The sequence below is a fragment of the Chrysochloris asiatica genome, unplaced genomic scaffold, assembly GCF_000296735.1.
Source record: "Chrysochloris asiatica unplaced genomic scaffold, ChrAsi1.0 scaffold00120, whole genome shotgun sequence".
NCBI lineage: Eukaryota > Metazoa > Chordata > Mammalia > Afrosoricida > Chrysochloridae > Chrysochloris > Chrysochloris asiatica.
In genome coordinates, this window is record NW_006408638.1 from 7,092,041 (window position 1) to 7,112,987 (window position 20,947).

General features: G+C 39.8%; 1 protein-coding gene across 2 annotated transcripts in view; it reads left to right on the forward strand.

Moving 5' to 3' along the window:
• The first annotated feature begins 1,772 nt into the window (after positions 1–1,772).
• The window catches only part of NFKBIZ (nuclear factor of kappa light polypeptide gene enhancer in B-cells inhibitor, zeta), a 37,845-nt gene continuing 18,670 nt past the window's right edge, over positions 1,773–20,947 (forward strand). The window contains exons 1-2 of one of the 2 annotated variants that reach the window (XM_006868627.1): positions 1,906–1,965; positions 3,266–3,341. Coding sequence is in view for 1 of the 2 variants with exons in the window: in XM_006868626.1 (XP_006868688.1) it covers positions 1,941–1,965 (25 nt within the window). In the remaining variant the exon portion in view is untranslated. Of the gene's footprint in view, positions 1,966–3,265; positions 3,342–20,947 lie in introns of both variants that reach the window. The other variant, XM_006868626.1, reaches the window with a different exon arrangement.

Sequence of the window (20,947 nt, forward strand, 5' to 3'; positions counted from 1 at the left end):
CATGGAGGGGATTGTAACCATGGCAATATATGATAGAATGAATGTAAAACTAATGTTCTCCCATGTAAACTATCACATAATTCACAATAAAACATTTAAGGAAAAAAAAGTGTACTTACATTTTGATTTATTAAGAGTAAATATACATTATATTCTGCCTTTTAATTTTCTGTGCTTTTGGAGAGGAAACCCTTCTCAGTGTGATGGTGTTGTAAAGTGTCGTCAAGTTGAGTCAGTTTCCACTCATAAAGACCCAGTATAGGGTTTCCAAGGAGCGACTGAATGGTTTGAACCACCAACCTTGCGATTAGTACTCCAATGCTTATCCTACAGTGCCACCCCAGGTGTGTAGCTCTAGACAAACATTGCTCTTGGACAATTGGACGTCATTTCCTGTGTAATTACAAAGCCCAGTTGTAACAACACCTGGTGAAGTTTATTAAAATAGGAGCTGTGCCGGGATTGTTGTTAAGTGTTGTAGAGTTGGTGCCGACTCATAGCTACCTTGTGTAGGGTTTCCGCGGAGTGGCTGGTGAGTTCGAACCACCGACCTTGTGGTTCAGTACTTTAACCCACAGCACCACACAACAACAATCTGTACCGAGATTGTTGTTAAGTTTGGTCGAGTGGTTCCAACTCAGAGCGACTCTGTAGGAAACCCTATACAAGATCGCTATGGGTCGGAACCGACTCAACCGCACTTAACAACTTAGGGTTTCTGAGGAGCCGCTGGTGAGCTTGAACCGCCGACCTTATAATCCAGCGCATTAACCCGCAGCACCACACCAGGACTCTTCTGTACAGAGATTGATGTTGTTAAGTGCCGTCGAGTCGGTTCCGACTCATAGCGACCCTGTACAGGGTTTCCGAGGTTGTAAATCTCTACGGGAGCAGAAAGCCTCATGTTTCTCCCACGGAACAGCTGGCAGTTTTGAACTGCTGACCTTGCAGTTCGAAGCGATTCGTAGCCACTACGTAGCGTAGTGGTTACGAATCGGGCTGCTCCGTGGGAGAAAGATGAGGCTTTCTACTCCCGTAAAAGATTTACACCCTCGGAAACCCTGTACAGGGTCGCTATGGGTCGGAACCGACTCGATGGCACTTATCAACAAAAACAACCCTGCCCCCAAAATTAAAGAAGTGACAAATGAAATCAAATGTCCTAAGGAGAAACCTCTACTAAGTTGTGCAACGTTCATTCACTGTTATATCCAGTAAATCTCAGTAAATCATGTGACAAAGATCACTGCTTAAGCGGGAGATTCCTGGGTCTTGCCAATAAGGGCACGTAATAGAGACACTACTTTCTGATTACCGTATTAAAAAACCCTCCAACACATACACTACACACACACACACACACACACACATTTAAAGACTATAGAACAAAACGAAATTTAAAGAGGCAATTCTAATGCCCGGCAGTGGGCAAATTGAAATATTTTAAAAAGGTGTCCCAAAGAGGAAAATTTGATCTGTAACTATGCCTCAGACTCTCTGCACTGTGCCAGTCCAGGTCTTGGAGTCTGCCTTGAGGGGGGATGTCCGAAATTCTGGTCGTTACCGTTTCGGTCTGGGAATTTCCAGTGTGCAGAAAAAGTCCACGAGCCTCGTCCTCATTGCTCTCACCCGCTCTGCCCCTCCTCTGAGCCCACGCAGCCCCGGTGGGACGAGAGGATGACCGTATTTTGTATTTTAGAACACAGGCTCGTCACTTCCCCCACCCCTACCCCTCACATGTATAAAGGGGGCCGGCGCGAGGTCTGGTGTCCGCCACGAGGTCAGACGCCGTCACCGCTGGAGTGCTTAGAGAAAAAGGCTGCTTAACTGCTGCTTATCATGTAACCTCAAAAGGAAACTGATCGTCTTTCTTAGGCTTTCACGTACTTGGGTTATTATCACTGATTACAGCTGGAAACTATTTGCTTTTACGTAGTTGTATGACTTGGCTCTTCAAACATAAAGGTACATTTTTGTTATTTGATATTTAGTATGAAAAGTTTGTTCAATTTTCTTTTCTCTCTCCCTGTATTATGATTATTTCCTTTTAATTACTTTTCGGTACGTGGATAGTAATTCTTGTTTGGGGCCAAAATAGTGGGGGGTAGTCTTTTGGAGAAAGAAAATCCATTAAAAAAAACAATTTGGTAGTGGCTATGAATCTTGGCTATTTGCCTCTGAAGAACTAAGATGCAGTTAGAGGAGGTGGCTAGTACAGATGATGACCACAGGGTAAATTCAGTGTAACATTCTGGTGTTAGTGATGTAGGACTAGATCATGTTTTGTCATGATACCCCTATGACGAAACATCTGATAAGGTCTGATGTGAAAGGGCTTAGAGGCACACTTTCAGTGGCTAAACGTAAAACTATCATTATGGAAAACTGAGTAGATCAAAATGTTTTACAGCATATCTTTATTAATTCTTATATTATTTCTGTAAGATTCACACACATTTCAAGACCGTTTTATGAATGAGGGACCATAGAACTTTGTTGATGAATGAGGAACCATAGAAATTTGTTGGCTTGTCTGGAATCACAGATTCATTGCAGTCTGTATACAGTATTTTGAGGGGTTCTGTGTGGATAAAAGCACATTTTTAGGTGGAATAGATAATAGGTCTCATCACGAGGATGTGTGTGTCCCAAAGAGGATGATGATTACTGACATTTATTATATCAGTTTTAAGCACTTGGTAAAACAGGTTAAATCTGTCACTTTATGAATTACCTCACTTTAAACCTGGTATCTAAAGAAATAGATAATCTGGCTAGGTGAAATATTTTTTGCTTCTCTTGGGTGAGAAGAATTTCCCAAGCTCATTCATCACCCTCAGTACTTTCTGATCATGGAGGTGATCAGCCACAGATCATTCAAACATGCAGATAAACCCTGCAGTCTCTATTTGGCTTCAGAATACAACATTTGGTCCACCACATCTCTCCTTCTTCTTTCTAACATTATGCTTAGTGGAAGGACCCCATTGTGGCTATGTACATGGAGTAGTAGAAGATCTGGCAGGATCTTTTCCAGTATGGAGGTGATGTTGATGATTCTGGTTGGCTTCATTTAGTTGCCCAGACACAGTGAGGCAAAACCTTCTCTTCATGTTTTCTCTTGAAACAAGCCAACCTCTTAGAAGCTAAAGTCATGGAGAGCACCACTGAGGGGAAGAATTTCTGATTCTTAGATCTCTAATGAATTGCTCCTGAGAAAAGTTCATAGATGACACTGATCTGATGGCCTTTGGTTTTTCATCAGGTTAACAGGAAGATGGCAAGGGCGCAGCCTAAACGTCACCTTTTGGCTTTCTTGGCCTGATGCTGAACTCCAGAGGGTGAGAAGGGTAGACAGTCTAACCAAGTAGGGCCCAGGTACTCTGTAGGCCTTGACAGATGTGGTCAAATTGGGCAGCGGGATGTTTCCTAAGGTTCCTGGGATTCTTAATTTCATCAACTTCTTTTAAACGTAATCTCTTAATCAATTCTGAAACTATCTCAAAGTTATTATGAATTTTGCTATGATAGGCATTTTCCTGCGATTTCTTGTGAAGTATGCTTTGTGGTGGTTAAGCATATTTATAACCGATTGGTTAAATTTCCCCTCTAGGTTGTATAATCATCATTTTTACTATTTTCCATGGGAGCAGTGTACACATGAACATATCTACAGGGGAATTCAGCTCTCTACTGCTGATAGTGTCAGGGTTATGCAAACTTTCACCCACTCAGAGCATCATGCTTCCTCACAGTTTTGGTGAAGAGACTCATTAAAGTTAGGATATGTGTTTTTTTATTAAAGCATTTTCTTTTCCTGTAATTCAGACTGTCTGAGAGGTAAAATACTTTCCTTCTAAAATTAGTGGATGAGAATATTTTACTGATTCTGGGGGAGTTAATGGATATGGAATTAACCCTGTAGGATTAGCACTGCACTGCTAACTATAAGATTGGCAGTTCAAACCCACCAGCTGCTCCTCTATACAGGGTCACTATGAGTCCAAAGGGACTGACAGCACTTAATAACAACAACAAATACTTACTTGCTTTGGGACTTCCCAGCAAGTTCTCATTTAGCCCTCTTAACAGAATTCAAAATAGGCCTTATGAACTTCAATTGTACCACCACTCTCTGCCATCAAGTTGATTCCCACTCATAACAACCCGATAGGACAGACTAGAACTGCTCCCTAGGGTTTCTGAGGCTGTAAATCTTTTTGGAAGCAGACAGAGATGAGAAAATTAAGGCTCAGGTATTGATCAACTGGCTCCAGATCACTGATCAGTAAACTGAGAGCTTAGATTTGAATTTGGGGATGTGTGTTTCCATAGACAGTATTCTTGCTGCCTGGCCACTGGGATATTTGCAAAGGTGCACGGTGTAGAGGTCCAACTCTTTCTAGGACTCTAATTTCCTTGAGGACCGTCCACTTCCCTGTCTCATACCTGGTTGCCAGCTATTTCCTGTTCAGACTTAACTGATAAAGTTTTAGTTGATAACCACCATAACCCTTCACACAGTATGAAGACCACAGTTAAATCTGAAACAGAATTGATGAGAGTTTGGGCTTATGTTTTGGGGACAGACAGCCTCTTATTTGTTAAGCTATCTGTGGACACAGCATCTGGGATTATAAAGAAAGGGGCAGCTTGCAGCCTTTTGCCTTGCTCCTCTCAGGAACCCAAGACTTGTAAGAACATTGCTAGTAACATCTCTGGTGAAGGGCCCACTGGGGAGGCTTCTGCAGGTGGGAGCTTTGGGCAACTCCCAAACCCACTCCTTTGTTTTCTACCATCCCAACTATTGCAGAGTGCATTAATAAGCAATTACATTTCTTCCATAGGTCGTTCCCATAGTAGAAATGAATATTTTTGGCATCTCTGATTATTATTCTCTCACATGATCTTTTTCTAGTTTATATTTCTCATAGAATCTATTCCAATACATCGGGACTATGAATCATAGTCAGCTTGGTAGCTGTAGGTTTTTGGGTACAGGATTTATTTATAGGATGAGTGGAGATATCAATAAATGTACTTGGGTTTAAAGTATAAAATGTTCTGAGGAATTAGGAATAATTTGGTATTTGTCTTTTAAGACAGTACTTCTAAACTTTACTGTGCAAAAACTTACAGTAGGTGTGGGGTGGAGCTTGTGGTTCTGCATTTTTAGCAAGCTCCCAGGTAATACTGATTTTATTAGTATAACATCTGTACTTCGAGTAGCAAAGTTCTTAGGTATATTGGATTTCAGTTAAAAAAAGTTATTGGAGTCTTTCTATAGAACCTATATATGTAATTTTACCATGTGGAAAAATAAATTCTGTCATAATTATGTTAAAGCAACGATGATGGAGTGCTATGTTCTCTATACTTAATACTCAATAGCTGAATTAAACTTAACAAAACTCTGTTAATCACCTAGGTGTTATGCATATACAATGCTAAATTTCCACATATTAAAATGAATTTCTCATGAATTTAGATGTTTTGACGTGTGCTTGTTGTTATTAAAGTGCCATCAAGTCAGTTCTGGCTCGTAACGACCCTTCATAGGGTTTCCAAGGAGTGGCTGGCAAGTTTGAACTGCCGTCCTTGTGGTTCAAACCCACCTTGCGGTCCAGTGCTTTATCCCACAGCATCATACCAGGACTCCTTTGAAGTGTGCACTTTTAATATTGATGCCAGACTTTCAGACACCTTTTAGCATTGGTTGCTATGTGTGCATCCCAGTCTTCTGATTATTTCAGTCAAATTTGCTATTTGATACCCACCTGTTTTATAGAGTGGCTAATATTGTAAATCATGCATTCAAAATAAGGGTGATATTTTCTCTCCAAAAAGGCAAAATTGGTTCTTAGCAGGGAAATCATAGCTATTCCAATGGTTTTGGCTTGAGGTCAAAAAGTTTTTTTCTCTGCTCAGTTTTCTTTGTGTCTACATCATTACCTTGGAATGTTAATGTATGTGTGTGCGTATGCAACATACTATAAACAAGGTTGTGGTCAGGAATCATAATTTTGCGCATTGTTGGAATAATGAGTCAGACCCTTTGGAAATACAGATTACTTGTTGTGCAGTTCCAAGTTTAAAAGAAAACCTTAAGAAACTTACTGGAGGATTAGGAGGACCAGATCCATAGATGTGGGACTAGGCCATGTGAATAAAGAGGAATCAAACCAAGAGAAACTTGAAAATAGAAATTATGTCAAGTTCTGATTTTGACTCTCCTCTCCCTCCCCCTGCCGAGCTCCTGTTACCACTGCAGTTTAGCCCAGGGTGCTCCACGAATTTTGGTTGAACAAATAACTCAGAATGGAAAAAAGCAGGTGAAAGAATTATTTAAGCAATTGTTTGTGGATAGTTATTACAAAGATAATAAGAACTTCCCATTTTGTGTCTCTGTCAAGGGCAAAGGAGGTGAGTTTAAGGGTGTATGTGGAAGTCAGCAGTTGGAGGAAACTGAGCGATGGCTGGGCAAGACTGTTCAATTGGTCTTTGGCATCTCACTTATCCTGAAAGAGGCCAAAACATCATGGAACTGTCCAGCCCTGCTGTTTGATGCTAATACTTCAACCAGTGAAAAAAATCACATTTGTTTGCTTGTGGTGTTGAACAACATCCAGCATTAAGAGTTCTTAAACACAACATTGATGTCAAAGTCTAGGCTCAGGGTGACAGATTGCAGCCAGAGAAAGCATTTGTAGTATGTACAAGGGGTTGTTGTTGTTGTCAGGTGCCATCGAGTCAGAACCGACTCATAGCGACCCCATGCACAGCAGAACGAAACAATGTCCGATCCTGGACCAACCTTACTACCGCTGCCACACTTGAGTCCATCAATGATGCCACCTGGCTAATCCATCTCGTTGGGGGTCTTCCTCTTTTTCTCTGACCCTCCACCTTACCCAGCATGACATCCTTCTCCAGCGACTGTTCCCTCTGGACAATATGTCCAAAGTATGAGAGACGAAGCTTAGCCATCTTGGCCTCCAAGGAGCACTCTGGCTGCACTTCTTCCAAAACAGATCTATTGGTTCTTTTGGCAGTCCATGGAACTTTCAGTATTCTCCAACACCACAACTCAAAAGCATCAATTCTTCTACGATCTTCCTTATTCACTGTCCAGCTTTCGCATCCATATGAGGTTATTGAAAATACCATGGCCTGGGTCAGGCGCACCTTAGTCCTCAAGCTGACATCTCTGCTCTTCAATACTTTAAAAAAAGTTCCCATACAGCAGATTTGACCAATGCAATACATTGTCTGATCTCTTGCCTGCTGCTTCCGCGAGTGTTGACAGTTGATCCAGGAAGAATAAAGTCCTTGACAACTTCAATCTTTTCTCCATTGATAAGAATGTTGTTTATTGGTCCAGTGGTGAAGATTTTTGTTTTCTTGACATTGAGATGTAATCCATACCGAAGGCTGTGCCCTTTGATCTTCATAAATAAATGTTTCAAGTCCTCTTCACTTTCAGCAAGCAAGGTTGTATCATCTGCATATCGCAGGTTGTTAATGAGTCTTCCTCCAATCCTGATGCCACGTTTTTCTTCATAGAACCCAGCTTCTCGAATTATTTGCTCAGCATACAGGTTGAATAAGTATGGTGAAACAACACAACCCTGTCGCACACCTTTCCCAATTTTCAAACATTCAGGGTTCCCATGCTCTGTTCGAACAACTGCTTCTTGGTCCAGGTACAGATTCCTCATGAGCACAATTAAGTGTTCTGGAATACTCATACTTCTCAATGTTGTCCATAGCTTGTCATGAGCCACACAATCGAAAGCCTTTGCGTAGTCAATAAAGCATAGGTAAACATCCTTCTGGTATTCTCTGCTTTTAGCCAAGATCCATCGGACATCAACAATGATATCTCTTGTTCCACAGCCTCTTCTGAATCCAGCTTGACCCTCTGGAAGTTCTCCGTCAATGTATGATTGTAGCCATTTCTGTATTACCTTTAGCAAACTTTACTCGCTTGAGATATCAAAGAGATTGTCCGATGATTTCCACATTCTGTTGGGCCACCTCTCTTTGGAATGGGCACGAATATGGATCTCTTCCAAACAGTCGCCCAGATAGTTGTCTTCCAAGTTTCTTGGCAGAGATGAGTGAGTGCCTCTTGTGCCGCCTCACTTTCTTGAAAGATTTCAATTTTCATTCCATCAATTCCTGGTGCCTTGTTCTTTGCCAATTCTTTCAGAGCAGTTTGGACTTCCTCCCTGAGTATCATTTGCTCTTTTTATCCCTATTTTATGGATATGAAAACAGTCTTAGAAAAGTTAATTAAAGATACATGGTTATTAAATGAAGGGAGCTGAGATTTGGGCCTGTTTTGTTTGACTTCAAAACCCTATGCTTATAAGCACAGGATAAAACACTTTATAGGCAAAAATGCCAGTTTGAGTAAAAGTATAGGAGAAAGAATTGATGGGCTGTTTCTCAGAATAATTTGAACAATTGCATGCTGAAGGATTTCAGAGCGTGTGAAAACCAGGCATAGGTATTTAGTTTTGAGACGGGATGTCATAAGGTCCAACTGTGGTTGAACAAGGGAAAATACTAATAGTATGGTTTTTCCGGTCAAAGATCCAACTTCTTTCTCTTGAATGTGATGGTGGTGGTGGTCATGGTATGTCGTGGAGTCGGTTCCTACTCATAGCGACCTTGTACAGGGTTTCTGAGGCTGTAAATCTTTACGGGAGTAGAATGCCTCATCTTTCTCCCACGGAATGGCTGGCAGTTTTGAACTGCTGACCTTGAGGTTAACAGCCCAATTCGTTACCACTACGCTACCAGAGATCCTTGAGGACTAACAGATAAGTGGGATGCATTTTGGAGAGGAACTAATTAGGGCAGTTAAGAGCAGAAAGAGTAAAAGAATCTTTGAGACCTCCAGGGATTTCTGAAAAGATGCAGTTACTGGCAAAAATGGAGGTACTAGGACAATGAAAGATAGCCTTATGGTGGGGTGAAGAGCAAAGGGAGAAAATAGTGAGTTTAGTTTTAGACCTGTTGATTATGTTCTTGGCAAAATGGAATTAGAACTCAGAGAAAAGGTCATTGCTGGAGATAGGGATCTGTTTTATACAGGTTAGAGTTAAACCTGTGGGAGTAGATGAGATTGAGGAGAGTTTAATTTCAAAACCAGATAGGAGACAAGAATTCTCAGTTCTCAAACTGTTTTGTTGTTACATAGGTTTAGAAAGTAGTAGGGGGGCTTTCTAGAACTTGTTGAGTTAGGATAGCACCTCTGGCTTCCTACCTGACATTGGCTTTCTTATAGCACGTCATCACCACCTGACATCATCTTACGAAGCTATGTAATAATTCTCTTTCTCTGCCAGGAGAATGTAATCTTCATGAGAGTTTGGACTTTGTCTGTTGGTTCAGTACTTTATTTCTAGCATATGGAAAACTCTCCAGAACATTAGTAGATAGTCAACAAATATTTATTGAATAAATCCATGAATCAAGTTTTTATGATCAATAGAATTTGAATTCACTAAATTGCTGGATATTGCTGTTTTAATCTTAAAGTAAACGTTTAGCAAATGCTTTTTGGTAAATGAATACATGAACACATGTATTTGAGAATACTCTCAAAATATACAAATTAAGCACTTAATTTTGTTTATATTTATACTTTTCCTTAAACTGGGCTTTCCTCAGATCAAGATAATTTAGTCTCTTCTCTGAAATGCCATTTCTTTGTGAGAAAGTGGGTATGACTTTAAAAATCTAGGCATTTTGATCGTCTAGTAACTGAACAGGATGTCTGTGTCTGCTTTGTGTATATGTGTAATTTTCATAGATAATTAATTGTGAAGTCCTTGGTTTTAGTAATTTTATTTTTTCCTTTGCTCACCATACCTGTATTTAAAAATTCTCATCTCATTGTACTCATTGTGGGTGTCAACAGTCATACAAACATAGAAGTCTGTTTATCACCTTTTCCATCGTTTTCTATAGAAAAACTGCTGATTATGGGATGGTGTGATGAGGTTTTCATAAAATACAACCATAGGTAGGGTAGGTATTCAAACCAAATCCTCCTCCTCTCTTTTATGAAAATAACACACGTATTAGATTTTGTTTAAGGTGAAAAATTACACCTCAAATTAGACTCCCATTTAACAATTTGTATACAAATTGTTCATTAACATTGGTTACATTTTTTATAATGTTTGATCATTCTCAATCTTTCCATTCTGGTTGTATCATTTCCAGAACACTAAAGGTGGTCTTTCAAATGTTAATTTTGATTTAAAAAACTATCTCAGGGTGATATTCTTGGGGTGTCACCTAGTCTCAACTGGTTTAGTAAGTCTGGATTTTTTTGTAAAATTTTTACTTCTGTTTCACATTTTTCTCCGAATCCATTAGGATCCATTGTTGTGGTCTTGATCAGAATGGTAGGTTTGGCTATGGCAACATCTAGATCTTCTGGTCTCAGGGTAGATAAGGCAGTGCTAAGTTTTCACAAACTGTATAAACTGTATAATTCTATAGATTACGTTCTTCTCTAGTTTTTGGTCCCTTCTTTTTCTTTGGTTCTGTACAAGTAGACACCAATGGTTTTATCTTAGATGGCTATTTTCAAGCTTTTAAGACCTCAGATACGATTCATAAAACTAGGATGTAGGACATACAGATAGTCCCTGGGTTATGACTTGCACTATACCTTAGAGTTACAAACCAACTCTCCCCACCCCCAAAGCCTAGTATTTAAGTTTTTGAGGTATATACAATGGTTAGGAGCTTTGATAGCATAGTGGTTACAAATTGGGCTGCAAACCGCAAGGTTAGCAGTTCGAAACTACCAGCTGTTCCACGGGAGAAAGATGAGGCATTCTGCTCCCGTAAAGATTTACAGCCTGGGAAACATTGTACAGGGTCGCTATGAGTCGGAACCGACTCCACGGCACATAACAACAACAACAACATACAATGGTTAGTAATAGCAACTAGGTGCTAGTATGCAACACACATCAAACCGTTTTTATTATTTCTATATTATTGTTTTAAATATGTTTTAGCATATCTGGAAGCATTTCTTTAATGTTTTTATGCATAGGAAGGTACACTATATACTATATAATATACTACAGTAAACATTTGGCTAGCTAAATGTGAACTATGCCTAACTATTTGGATTTATGTACAAATCTGACTTAAGACAGATTTAGGAATGGAACTCATTTGTAATCCAGGAATTGCTTGTATGCTTTATGAACTATGTTATGCCAATTAACTGAGTTGTATCAAGAAACTATATTCTGAAGCCTTCAAACCCAGAAAACTAATTTTCTGAGGTGTTTGGTTATGTCTCAAAAGTATCTGTAATTGTGTTCTTGATGTGGTTTGTTATATGATGGGGCTCCTAAAATTTCATGGAAAAATTCCATTATCTTTAATTTCATTTTTTGAAACCCCATGGTCTACACAGATATACATACATGCACACACATAACTATATATGCATAGCCTATGTTGTTGTTAAGGCCAGGGGCAGACTGTGGAACAGACCATCAATTGTTCATATGCAAATTCAAACTGAAGCTGAAGAAAATGAAAACAAGTTCATGAGAGCCAAAATATGACCTTGAATACATCCCACCTGAATTTAGAGATCATCTGAAGAACAGATTTGATACATTAAACACTAAAAGACCAAAGACCAGAAGAGTTGTGGGATGACATCAAGAACATAATATAGGAAGAAAGCAAAAAGTCATTGAGAAGACAAGAAAAAAGGAAAGGTCAAAATGGACGTCAGAAGAGACACTGAAACTTGCTCTCCAGCATAGAGATGCTAAAGCAAATGGAAGAAATGAGGAGTTACAAGAGCTGAACAGAAAATTTCAAAGGTCAGCTCAAGAAGATAAAGCCAAATATTACAACAAACTGTGCAAAGATCTGGAGTCAGAAAACCAAAACGGAAGAACACACTCAGCATTTCTCAAGTTGGGGAAACTGAAGAAAAAATTCAAGTCTCGACTTTCTTAGTGAAAGATTCTCTGGACAAATTATTGATTGATGCAGAAGGCATCAGAAGAAGATGGAATGAATACACAGAGTCACTGTACCAAAAGGAAATGGTTGATGTTCAACTGTTTCAAGAGGTAGCATATGATTAAGAGCCAATGATACTGAAGGAAGAAGTCCAAGGTGCATTAGAGGAATTGGCAAAGAACAAGGCACCAGGAATTGATGGAATAAAAATTGAAATCTTTCAAGAAAGTGAGGTGGCACAGGAGGCACTCACTCATTTCTGCCAAGAAATTTGGAGGACAAGTATCTGGCCAACTGATTGGAAGAGATCTGTATTTGTACCCATTCCAAAGAGGGGTGACCCAACGGAATGCGGAAATCATTGGTCAATATCTTTGATATCCCATGTGAGTAAAGTTTTACTAAAGGTAATACAGAAACGGCTACAATCATACATTGACAGAGAACTTCCAGAGGCTCAAGCCAGATTCAGAAGAGGCCGAGAATGAGGTGTATCATTGCTGATGTCCGATGGATCTTGGCTGAAAGTAGAGAATATCAGAAAGCTGTTTACCTGTGCTTTATTGACTATGCAAAGGCTTTCAATTGTGTGGATCATGACAAGCTATGGACAACATTATGAAGTATGAGTATTCTGGAACACTTAATTGTGCTCATGAGGAATCTGTACATGGACCAAGAGGCAGTTGTTCGGACAAAACATGGGAACACTGAATGTTTTAAAATTAAGAAAGGTGTGTGACAAGGTTGTATTCTTCCACCATACTTATTCAACTTGTATGCTGAGCAAATAATCTGAGCAGCTAGGTTATATGAAGAAAAACGAGACATCAGGATTGGAGGAAGATTCACTAACAACCTGCAATATGCAGATGATACAACCCTGCTTGCTAAAAGTGAAGAGGACTTAAAATATTTACTGATGAAAATCAAAGAGCACAGCCTTTGGTATGGATTGCATCTCAATGTAAAGAAAACAAAAATCCTCACCACTGAACCAATATACAACATTTTTATCAACGGAGAAAAGATTGAAATTGTCAAGGACTTCATGCTTTTTGGATCAACTATCAACACTCTTGGAAGCAGCAGTCGAGAAATGAAATGATGTGTTGCATTAGGCAAATCTGCTGCACAAGGCTTTTTTAGTGTTGAAGAGCAAAGATGTCAGCTTGAGAACTAAGGTGCACCGGACCCAAGCCATGGTATTTTCAGTAACCACATATGCATGTGAAAGCTGGACAGTAATTAAGGAAGACTGTAGAAGAATTGATGCTTTTGAGTTATGGAGTTGGAGGAGAATATTGAAAGTGCCATGGGCTGCCAAAAGAACCAATAGATCCATTTTGGAAGAAGTGCAGCCAGAGTGCTCCTTGGAGGCCAGGATGGCCAAACTTCGTCTCTCATACTTCAGACATATTGTCACTGGAGAAGGATATCATGTTTGGTAAGGTGGAGGGTCAGAGAAAAAGAGGAAGACCCCCAGCAAAATGGATTGGCAATATGGCAGCATCAATGGGCTCAAGCGTGGCAACAATAGTGAGGTTGACCCAGGATTGGGCAGTGTTTCATTCTGCTGTGCATAACATCTCTATGAGTCGGTACCAACTTGATGGCACCTAACAACAATGTATTTGTTGTTGTTAGGTGCCATCAAGTCAACAGTGTTTGGAGAGCTGCTTACTGATGGGAGTGTGTCATACCGTTCAGGTGTCCTGGGAGAGAAAAAGGGTTGAGAATCCATGATCAAAAATTCAAAGAGTAAAAATGGAAAGGAAAATATGAAACTAAAATGTTTACAATGTTTTATCATTCTCAAATCTTTCCATTCTGGTTGTACCATTTCCAGCACTCTAGTTTCCCTGTCCCTTACCTTCTTATCTTTGTTATAGAACAATTTTTAGCCATTTGGTTTCAAATTGATGATGTTTTAAAAGTGCTCATTATTCACAAATGGTATTCTTTATTTTATGAGCCAATATGTTATTTAAGTAAAAGATGACCTCTCAAGTGTTGGTTTTGATTTTAGTTTTAAAGACTATCTCAGGGTGACATTCTTGGGGTGTCACCTCATCTCAACTGATTTAGTAAATCTGGATTTTTTCTCAGCCCTTTTTCTCTCCCAGGACACCTTATAGGTATGACACACTCTCATCAGTAAGGAGTTCTCCAAACACTGTTGACTTGATGGTACTTAACAACAACAACAACATAGGCATATGCACATATAGTTATGTGTATGCATGCATGTATATCTGTGTATACTATGGGGTTTCAAAAAATGAAATGAAAGAGAATGGAATTTTCCCACGCAGTTTTAGAAGTCCCGTCATATAGCAAACCACATGTCATTGTTTCTATCTTTTTGTTCTCTACTTCTTACAGCAGGATTGCTTTTTGGTTCCCCACAACCTGTATGCTAGAATTGGATAGCATTTTAAACTGTGTAGGATGACGTAGACTGATAAAGCCTACTGCCATTCAGTCTTTTCCATCTCATAGTGACCCTAGAGGACAGAATTGCTTCTAGGATTTCTGAGACCGTATATCTTTATAGGAGCAGATAACCTCATCTTTCTCCTGTGGAGCAGATGGTGGGTTTGAACCACTGACCTTGCAGTTAGGCCATTGCCTAAGTCACAGTGCCACCAGGGCTCCTTATGTAGACTGATGTTGTTGTTAAGTGCCGTTGAGTCGGTTCCTTTATAGGGTTTCTGGGGAGCGGCTGGTGAGTTTGAACCACAGCTCTTGCTGTTCAAATCTACCTTGAAGTCCAGTGTTTATCCTAAGGAGCCACACCAGGACTCTATGCAGGCTGATTTGTTGTTGTTGTTAAGTGCTGTTGAGTCAGTTCCGACCCATAGCAACCCTCTATAGGGTTTCTGAGGAGCAGCTGGTGAGCTTAAACAGTTGATCTTGCAGTTCAAAAGGCTTTGCAGTCTGGCGCATTATCCTACAGCACCACACCAGGACTCCAGGCATCTGTAAAATTCAGAATGAGCTTCTGATATATTATTTTCAGCATATATGCTGAAAACAGAAAAATATTCAAGGAAATTAGCAGGAGAACCTATTTAACAAAACTTGTGGCCATTTAGTGTGTCTTTAGGAATTGTTATTATTATAGTTTTTTGACTTGCAAGTTCAGCATTCATGATTTTTTAATACATTGGGCTCTGTTTTAGTTATCCGCTATTATATAAGTACTACAAGTAGATGGCTTTAGCAAACAGACCTTTATTTTCTCATAGTTTAGGAGGCTTGGAGGAGTCCTGCTGTGGCACTGTGGGTTAATGAGTCAGACTGCAAAGTCACTTGAACTGCAAGGTTGGTGGTTCAAGCTCACCAGCTGCTCCTCAGAAACCCTATACAGGATTACTATGGGTCAGAACTGACTCGATGGCACTTAACAACAACAACAACAAGAAGGCTTGGAAGTTGGAATTCAGGGTACCAGATCTATGGGAAGGCTTTCTGTCTGTATTAGCTCTGGGGGAAGGTTCTTGTCTCTTCAACTTGTTTCTTGGTTTCTTGGTGCTCTCCATGTGACTTGGCATCAATCTTCCCCCGTCTCTGCCAGCTTGCTTGTGTAATGTCTTTTATATCTCAGATGAAATTGGCTCAAAATCTACCCTACATTAATCCTGCCTCATTAACATAACAGAGACAATCCATTCCTAAATGGGATTATAGCCTCAGATCCCAGCCATACTACTATAGAGTTGATTCCAATGTATAGGACCCTATGTAGGGTTTCTGAGGCTGTAAATCGGGGGGGGGAGGGTGCAGAAAGCCTCCTCTTTCTCCTGAGGAGTGGCTGATGGATTTGAATTTGTGATCTTGTGGTTAGCAGCTCACCATGCTTCTCCTGGGAAAACCTATACAGGATTGCTATGAGTCAGAACTGACTCAATGGCATTTAATAACAACATGTGAGTAAACGGAGGATCAGAGATTAAGGTATTTGCTCAAGGTCACATATAAGTGTTAGAGCTGTGTTGTAGGTTTCAAAACCATGACACTACAGTATCTTCATGTACTTTGGTTTAAAGGATAGGTTTGCAAACCTCTCCTGTAATAGGCTAAATAGTAAATATTGTAGGCTTTGTGGGCCAAGAGGTGAAATGGAGGATATTATATAGGTACTTCTATAATCATTTAAAATGTGACCATTTCAGAACATAAAAACCATTCAGGTCTCAGACTGCGGTGGCCAGATCTGGTTTGCAGGTTTGTCAGCCTCTGACCTATAGTATTCAGAAAATGTAAGCAAAAGCAATTTTGAGGAGGTGCAGTGATAGTTTGAACAAGGAATTGTCATTAACTTTGTATGAAATGCACATGGTCTTTTAGTACCTGAGAATTCATACTTTCTCATGAATTCCAATATCAAATGATCCTTTCTATCATAAGGTTGTTTCTTATTTGTAGCTATGAATGTCTATTAAATTTTATCTACTAGATTGATTGTGGTTGTAAAGATTTCAAAACAGCTTATTTCACATTAGTCTTTGAACCTTCACCCAGTCATTACTTACATTAGAGATAATATCTATAATTACCTAACATAGTACGTTGTTGTTAAGTGCTGTGGAGTTGGTTCTGACTCATAGTGACCCTACATAGGGTTTCCAAGGAGTAGCTGGTGGGTTTGAACTACTGACTTTGTGATTAGCAGTCCAGTGCTTATCCTACAGTGCCATACCAGGAGTTCTAACATAGTATGCTGATGGTGGTAGTGTGTCCTGGAGTCGGTTCTGGCTCATAGTGACCCTGTACAGGGTTTCCAAGGCTATAAATCTCTATGGGAGCAGAAAACCTCATCTTTCTCCCGCGGAACAGCTGGTAGTTTCAAACGGCTGACCTTGAGTTTGCAGCCTGATTCATAACCACTATACTATCAGAGCGCCTTACAAACCTTATTAATATATGAAAGTGTAATTATATTGTGGGTCCATGATATTTTATTGCTCTTGATGTTTGTTTAGAAGATGAGCTAGGCTGATTTCTCCTGTATGCTCTTAAATGTTCTTCTTATTCTTCCTACCTGACACATGCTGCTGCCTTTATTTATAGAAATTAAAAATAAGCTTGTGCAGACTTATTATCCAGTGGTAGAGTTCTCACCTTCCATGGGGGAGACCCGAGTTAATTCATAGTGAATTTAACTCATGTGTAGCCACCACCTGTCTGTTTGTGATGGTTTGTGTGTTGTGAGTTTCAGCAAAGCATCCAAAGTAAGATGAATTAAGAAGAAAGGTCTGGTGATCTTTTAAAAATCCGCCAGTGAAAACTTTATGGGTCACAATGCCTCAATCTGCAACCACTCATGGGGATGACAGAAGATCAGGACTAGGCAGCATTTTATTTCTCCATGGTGCATACAGTTGCCAGGAGTCTGGGGCCTACTGAAGGCCCCTATCAACAACAAACATGTAGGAAATAAAACACCCTCATGCTTTAAATTCTGAATAGAAAGTTCTGTAAGTAAAATTCTTTAAAAAAATGTGGCATGTAGTGCGTTAATTTATATTTTTCTCATCCCTTATCCGATTTGACAAATATTTATTTATGTTAAATAAAGAGAAAAGGAGATTGTGAATATGAAAATTTTGAAAATTATATTACAACATATAAATCAATCCAACCAATATGTCTATGAGCAATGATACACTGAGTAAGCTACATTGTTGCTAAGTGTCTTTGAGTCGGTTCCAACTCGTAGTGACTCTGTATAGGGTTTCTGAGGCTTTAAATCTTGTTGTTGTTGTTGTTATGTGCCATCGAGTCGGTTCCGACTCATACCGACCCTGTATAGAGTTTCCGAGGGTGTAAATCTTTATGGGAGTAGAAAGCCTCATCTTTCTCCCGCGGAGCAGCTGGTAGTTTCGAACCGCTGACCTTAAGGTTCGCAGCCCTATTCGTAACCACTATGCTCAGAAAGCCTCTTCTTTCTCCCCAGAGCAGCTGGCAGGCTTGCACGGCAGACCTTGTAGTTCGCAGTCGAGTGTTTATCATATGCAGCCACCATTGCCCCTAAGCAATATTGTTGTTATGTGCCGTGGAGTCGGTTCCGACTCATAGCGACCCTGCACAGGGTTTCCGAGGCTGTTAATCTCTACGGGAGCAGAACGCCTTATCTTTCTCACGCGGACCCGCTGCTAGTTTCGAACTGCTGACCTTACGGTTTGCAGCCTGATTCGTAACCACTACACTACGGCATTAAATTCATTTATTCAAATTTAAGCTTTTCAAAAGAGAAAGTTTAAACATATACCTAAAAACAAAGTCAAACAATGCTTGCAAGATTTTTAGCTTCATGCCTTCACATCAGAAAGTAGATCAAGGCATTGCGCAAAGCAAAAGTGAAAGGGACTCTGTCAAAATCTTCTTTACTTAATTACTATAGATCATAAAATTCCTGTGAAACATTCTGTCCTTTGGGGTTAATTAATTGCCATCAAAATTTTACTCATTAAAAAGTAAATATTCTCAGGAAAGGCAACAAATACTTATAATTTATATTACAATGTGGATTAGTTAGAATCTGTGCTTTTTTCCCTGGATGGTGAGATAACTTCCCACAGGATGGAAGGTTTTTATGTTTTTGTTTTTTAACTTTTTATATATTGTGAATTGAATGAAGGTTTACAGACAAGATCATCATTCAACACATCATACACTGTATTTCATCTCAAAGACTGATATCCCCTCCCTGCAATAAAACTTATTCCACTTCCTTCCAGTGGTTTCTGTTTCCATGCTGTCCTTAGACTAATGTTGCAGGATGGGAGTTTTTCACAGTAGGGAAGCAAACAACTACAACAAAAAAACAAAGACTGACTTCCTTAGCATTTATTAAGACTCATAGTGACCCTGTGTGGAGTCCTGGTATGGTGCCTTAGGGTAAGCACTTGCCCTCAAGGTTGGTTTGAACTACTACAAGGTTGGTGGTTCAAACTCAACAGCTGCTCCATGGACACCTTATATATGGTCGCTATGAGTCAGAACCAATTCCACAACACTTACCACCACCACCACCAACGCCAATAGTGATCCTGTATCTTTTCTGAGGCTATAAATCTTTATGGAAGCAGAAAGCCTCATTTTTCTCCTGGGAAGTGGCTGGTGAGTTTGAACTGCTGACCTAGAGTTCAGTGCTTATCCTACAGCACCCTCAGGGTTTCTTAAGTAGCTAAAGGAAGGGTAATTTTGGACTTGCATTACTGCCTGGAAGCCCATGACACGTGTGGGGGAAAGTGTGGCAAAGAGGAGAAGAATGGAGAGGGAAAAAGGGAGGAGAAAGAGGAGTTGGAAAGATGTTTTTCTTCACTTTTCTGTTGAAAGCTGTTCAGACTTCAGTATCTTTTAAAGCAAGCAAAATTAACAATAATCCTACATTAAATACTTATGATGGTGGTTTCATTTATATGTGTAGAAATGAAACCTTTGAATGCCTCCAAGGCAGAGAAAGTAGAAGCTACCACAAAACTTGTAATGCTCTGCCTTTCTGGGCAACACACATCTGTATCACTTAGGTTTCTGTTTATCTACTTCTGTTGGAAGTTCATTGTTATAAATATAAACCAGGAAACATCCTCATTAACATTTTACTCTACAGGCTGAAATTTTGCAAAGTGCACTTGTTTCATGTGACTGTTTTGTGTGAGTTTTGATCATAGACTATGATCCAAACGTGGTCCATTAGGTAGCCCTTCAGATCATCACCAAACATTATTCCGCCATACACATCCTATGATTTTGCATGAATTATATACAAACTTATAGTGTGTGAATATTTCCCAAATCAAAGAGACAACATTTTTATTCCTTTGGAAAAGAAGTGTTACGAGGGAAAACACGTTTGCTTTGCATTTTATTTTGCATGTTGTTAGCTGTGATTAAGTTGGCCCTGACTCATGGTGACTCCATATACAATGGAAGGAAATGCTGCTCAGTCCTGTGCCATCTCCAAGATGAATTGCAGATTGGACCCATAAGCTTTTCATTGGCTGATTTTCTGGAAGTAGACTTTTCTTTCTAGTCTTTCTCAGTCTGGAAGCTCTGCTAAAACCTGTTCATCATCAAAGCAACACAGAGCCCAGTCCACTGATCTATAGGTGGTGACTGCTCATGAGGTGCACTGGCTAGGAATCAAACCTGGACCTTCTGCATGGAAGGTGAGGATTCCCTCACTGACCCACCATTGTCCCCACTCATAGGATTTTAATCTGCTGCTGGGCTAGAGTTAATCTGATGCTGAGAAATTATTTCAAGGCACTGTGGTACTGCTGTAAGTCAGCTTCTGTTTTACAGGGCATATAATTAACTGGGATGGGTAGCTGTATAAACTGGCTTGCAAGCAGAGCCTCTCCTGCCCTTCCATCTGGTGATAGACTTTGTGTGCCTAATGGAAAGTAAGGAGTGATGGTATAAAGTGGAACATTCACCTAGCACGTTGTAGGTGCTCAGAAAATATTTGTGGAATGGAAGAAGTGGTATATGGCACATCTGATGCTTTCATGAAAGCATATGAATTAATCACTGGACTGGTATACCTACCTGCTCTGAAACATTTCTTAAACAGAGATATAATGGTATAATGTTGTTGTTACGTGCTGCCGAGTTGGTTCCAATTTATAGTGACCCTGTATAAGGTTTCCAAGGAGCAGCTGGTGAGCTTGAACCTTCAAATTTGTAGTTCAAACAAACCTTGCAGTCCAGTGCATTAACCCACAGCACCACAGAAGGTCTCTGTCCAAAGAACTCCCTTCGGGTTTTTTTTTTTTTTGTAAGATTAGTCTGGTTTTTACAAATTCTCTTAATTTCTGTTTGTCTGAAATTGATCTAATTTTGCTGTCATATTTGATGGACAGTGTAAAAACAGCATGGGGCCATGTCCAAATTCCTCAGACTTCGCAAG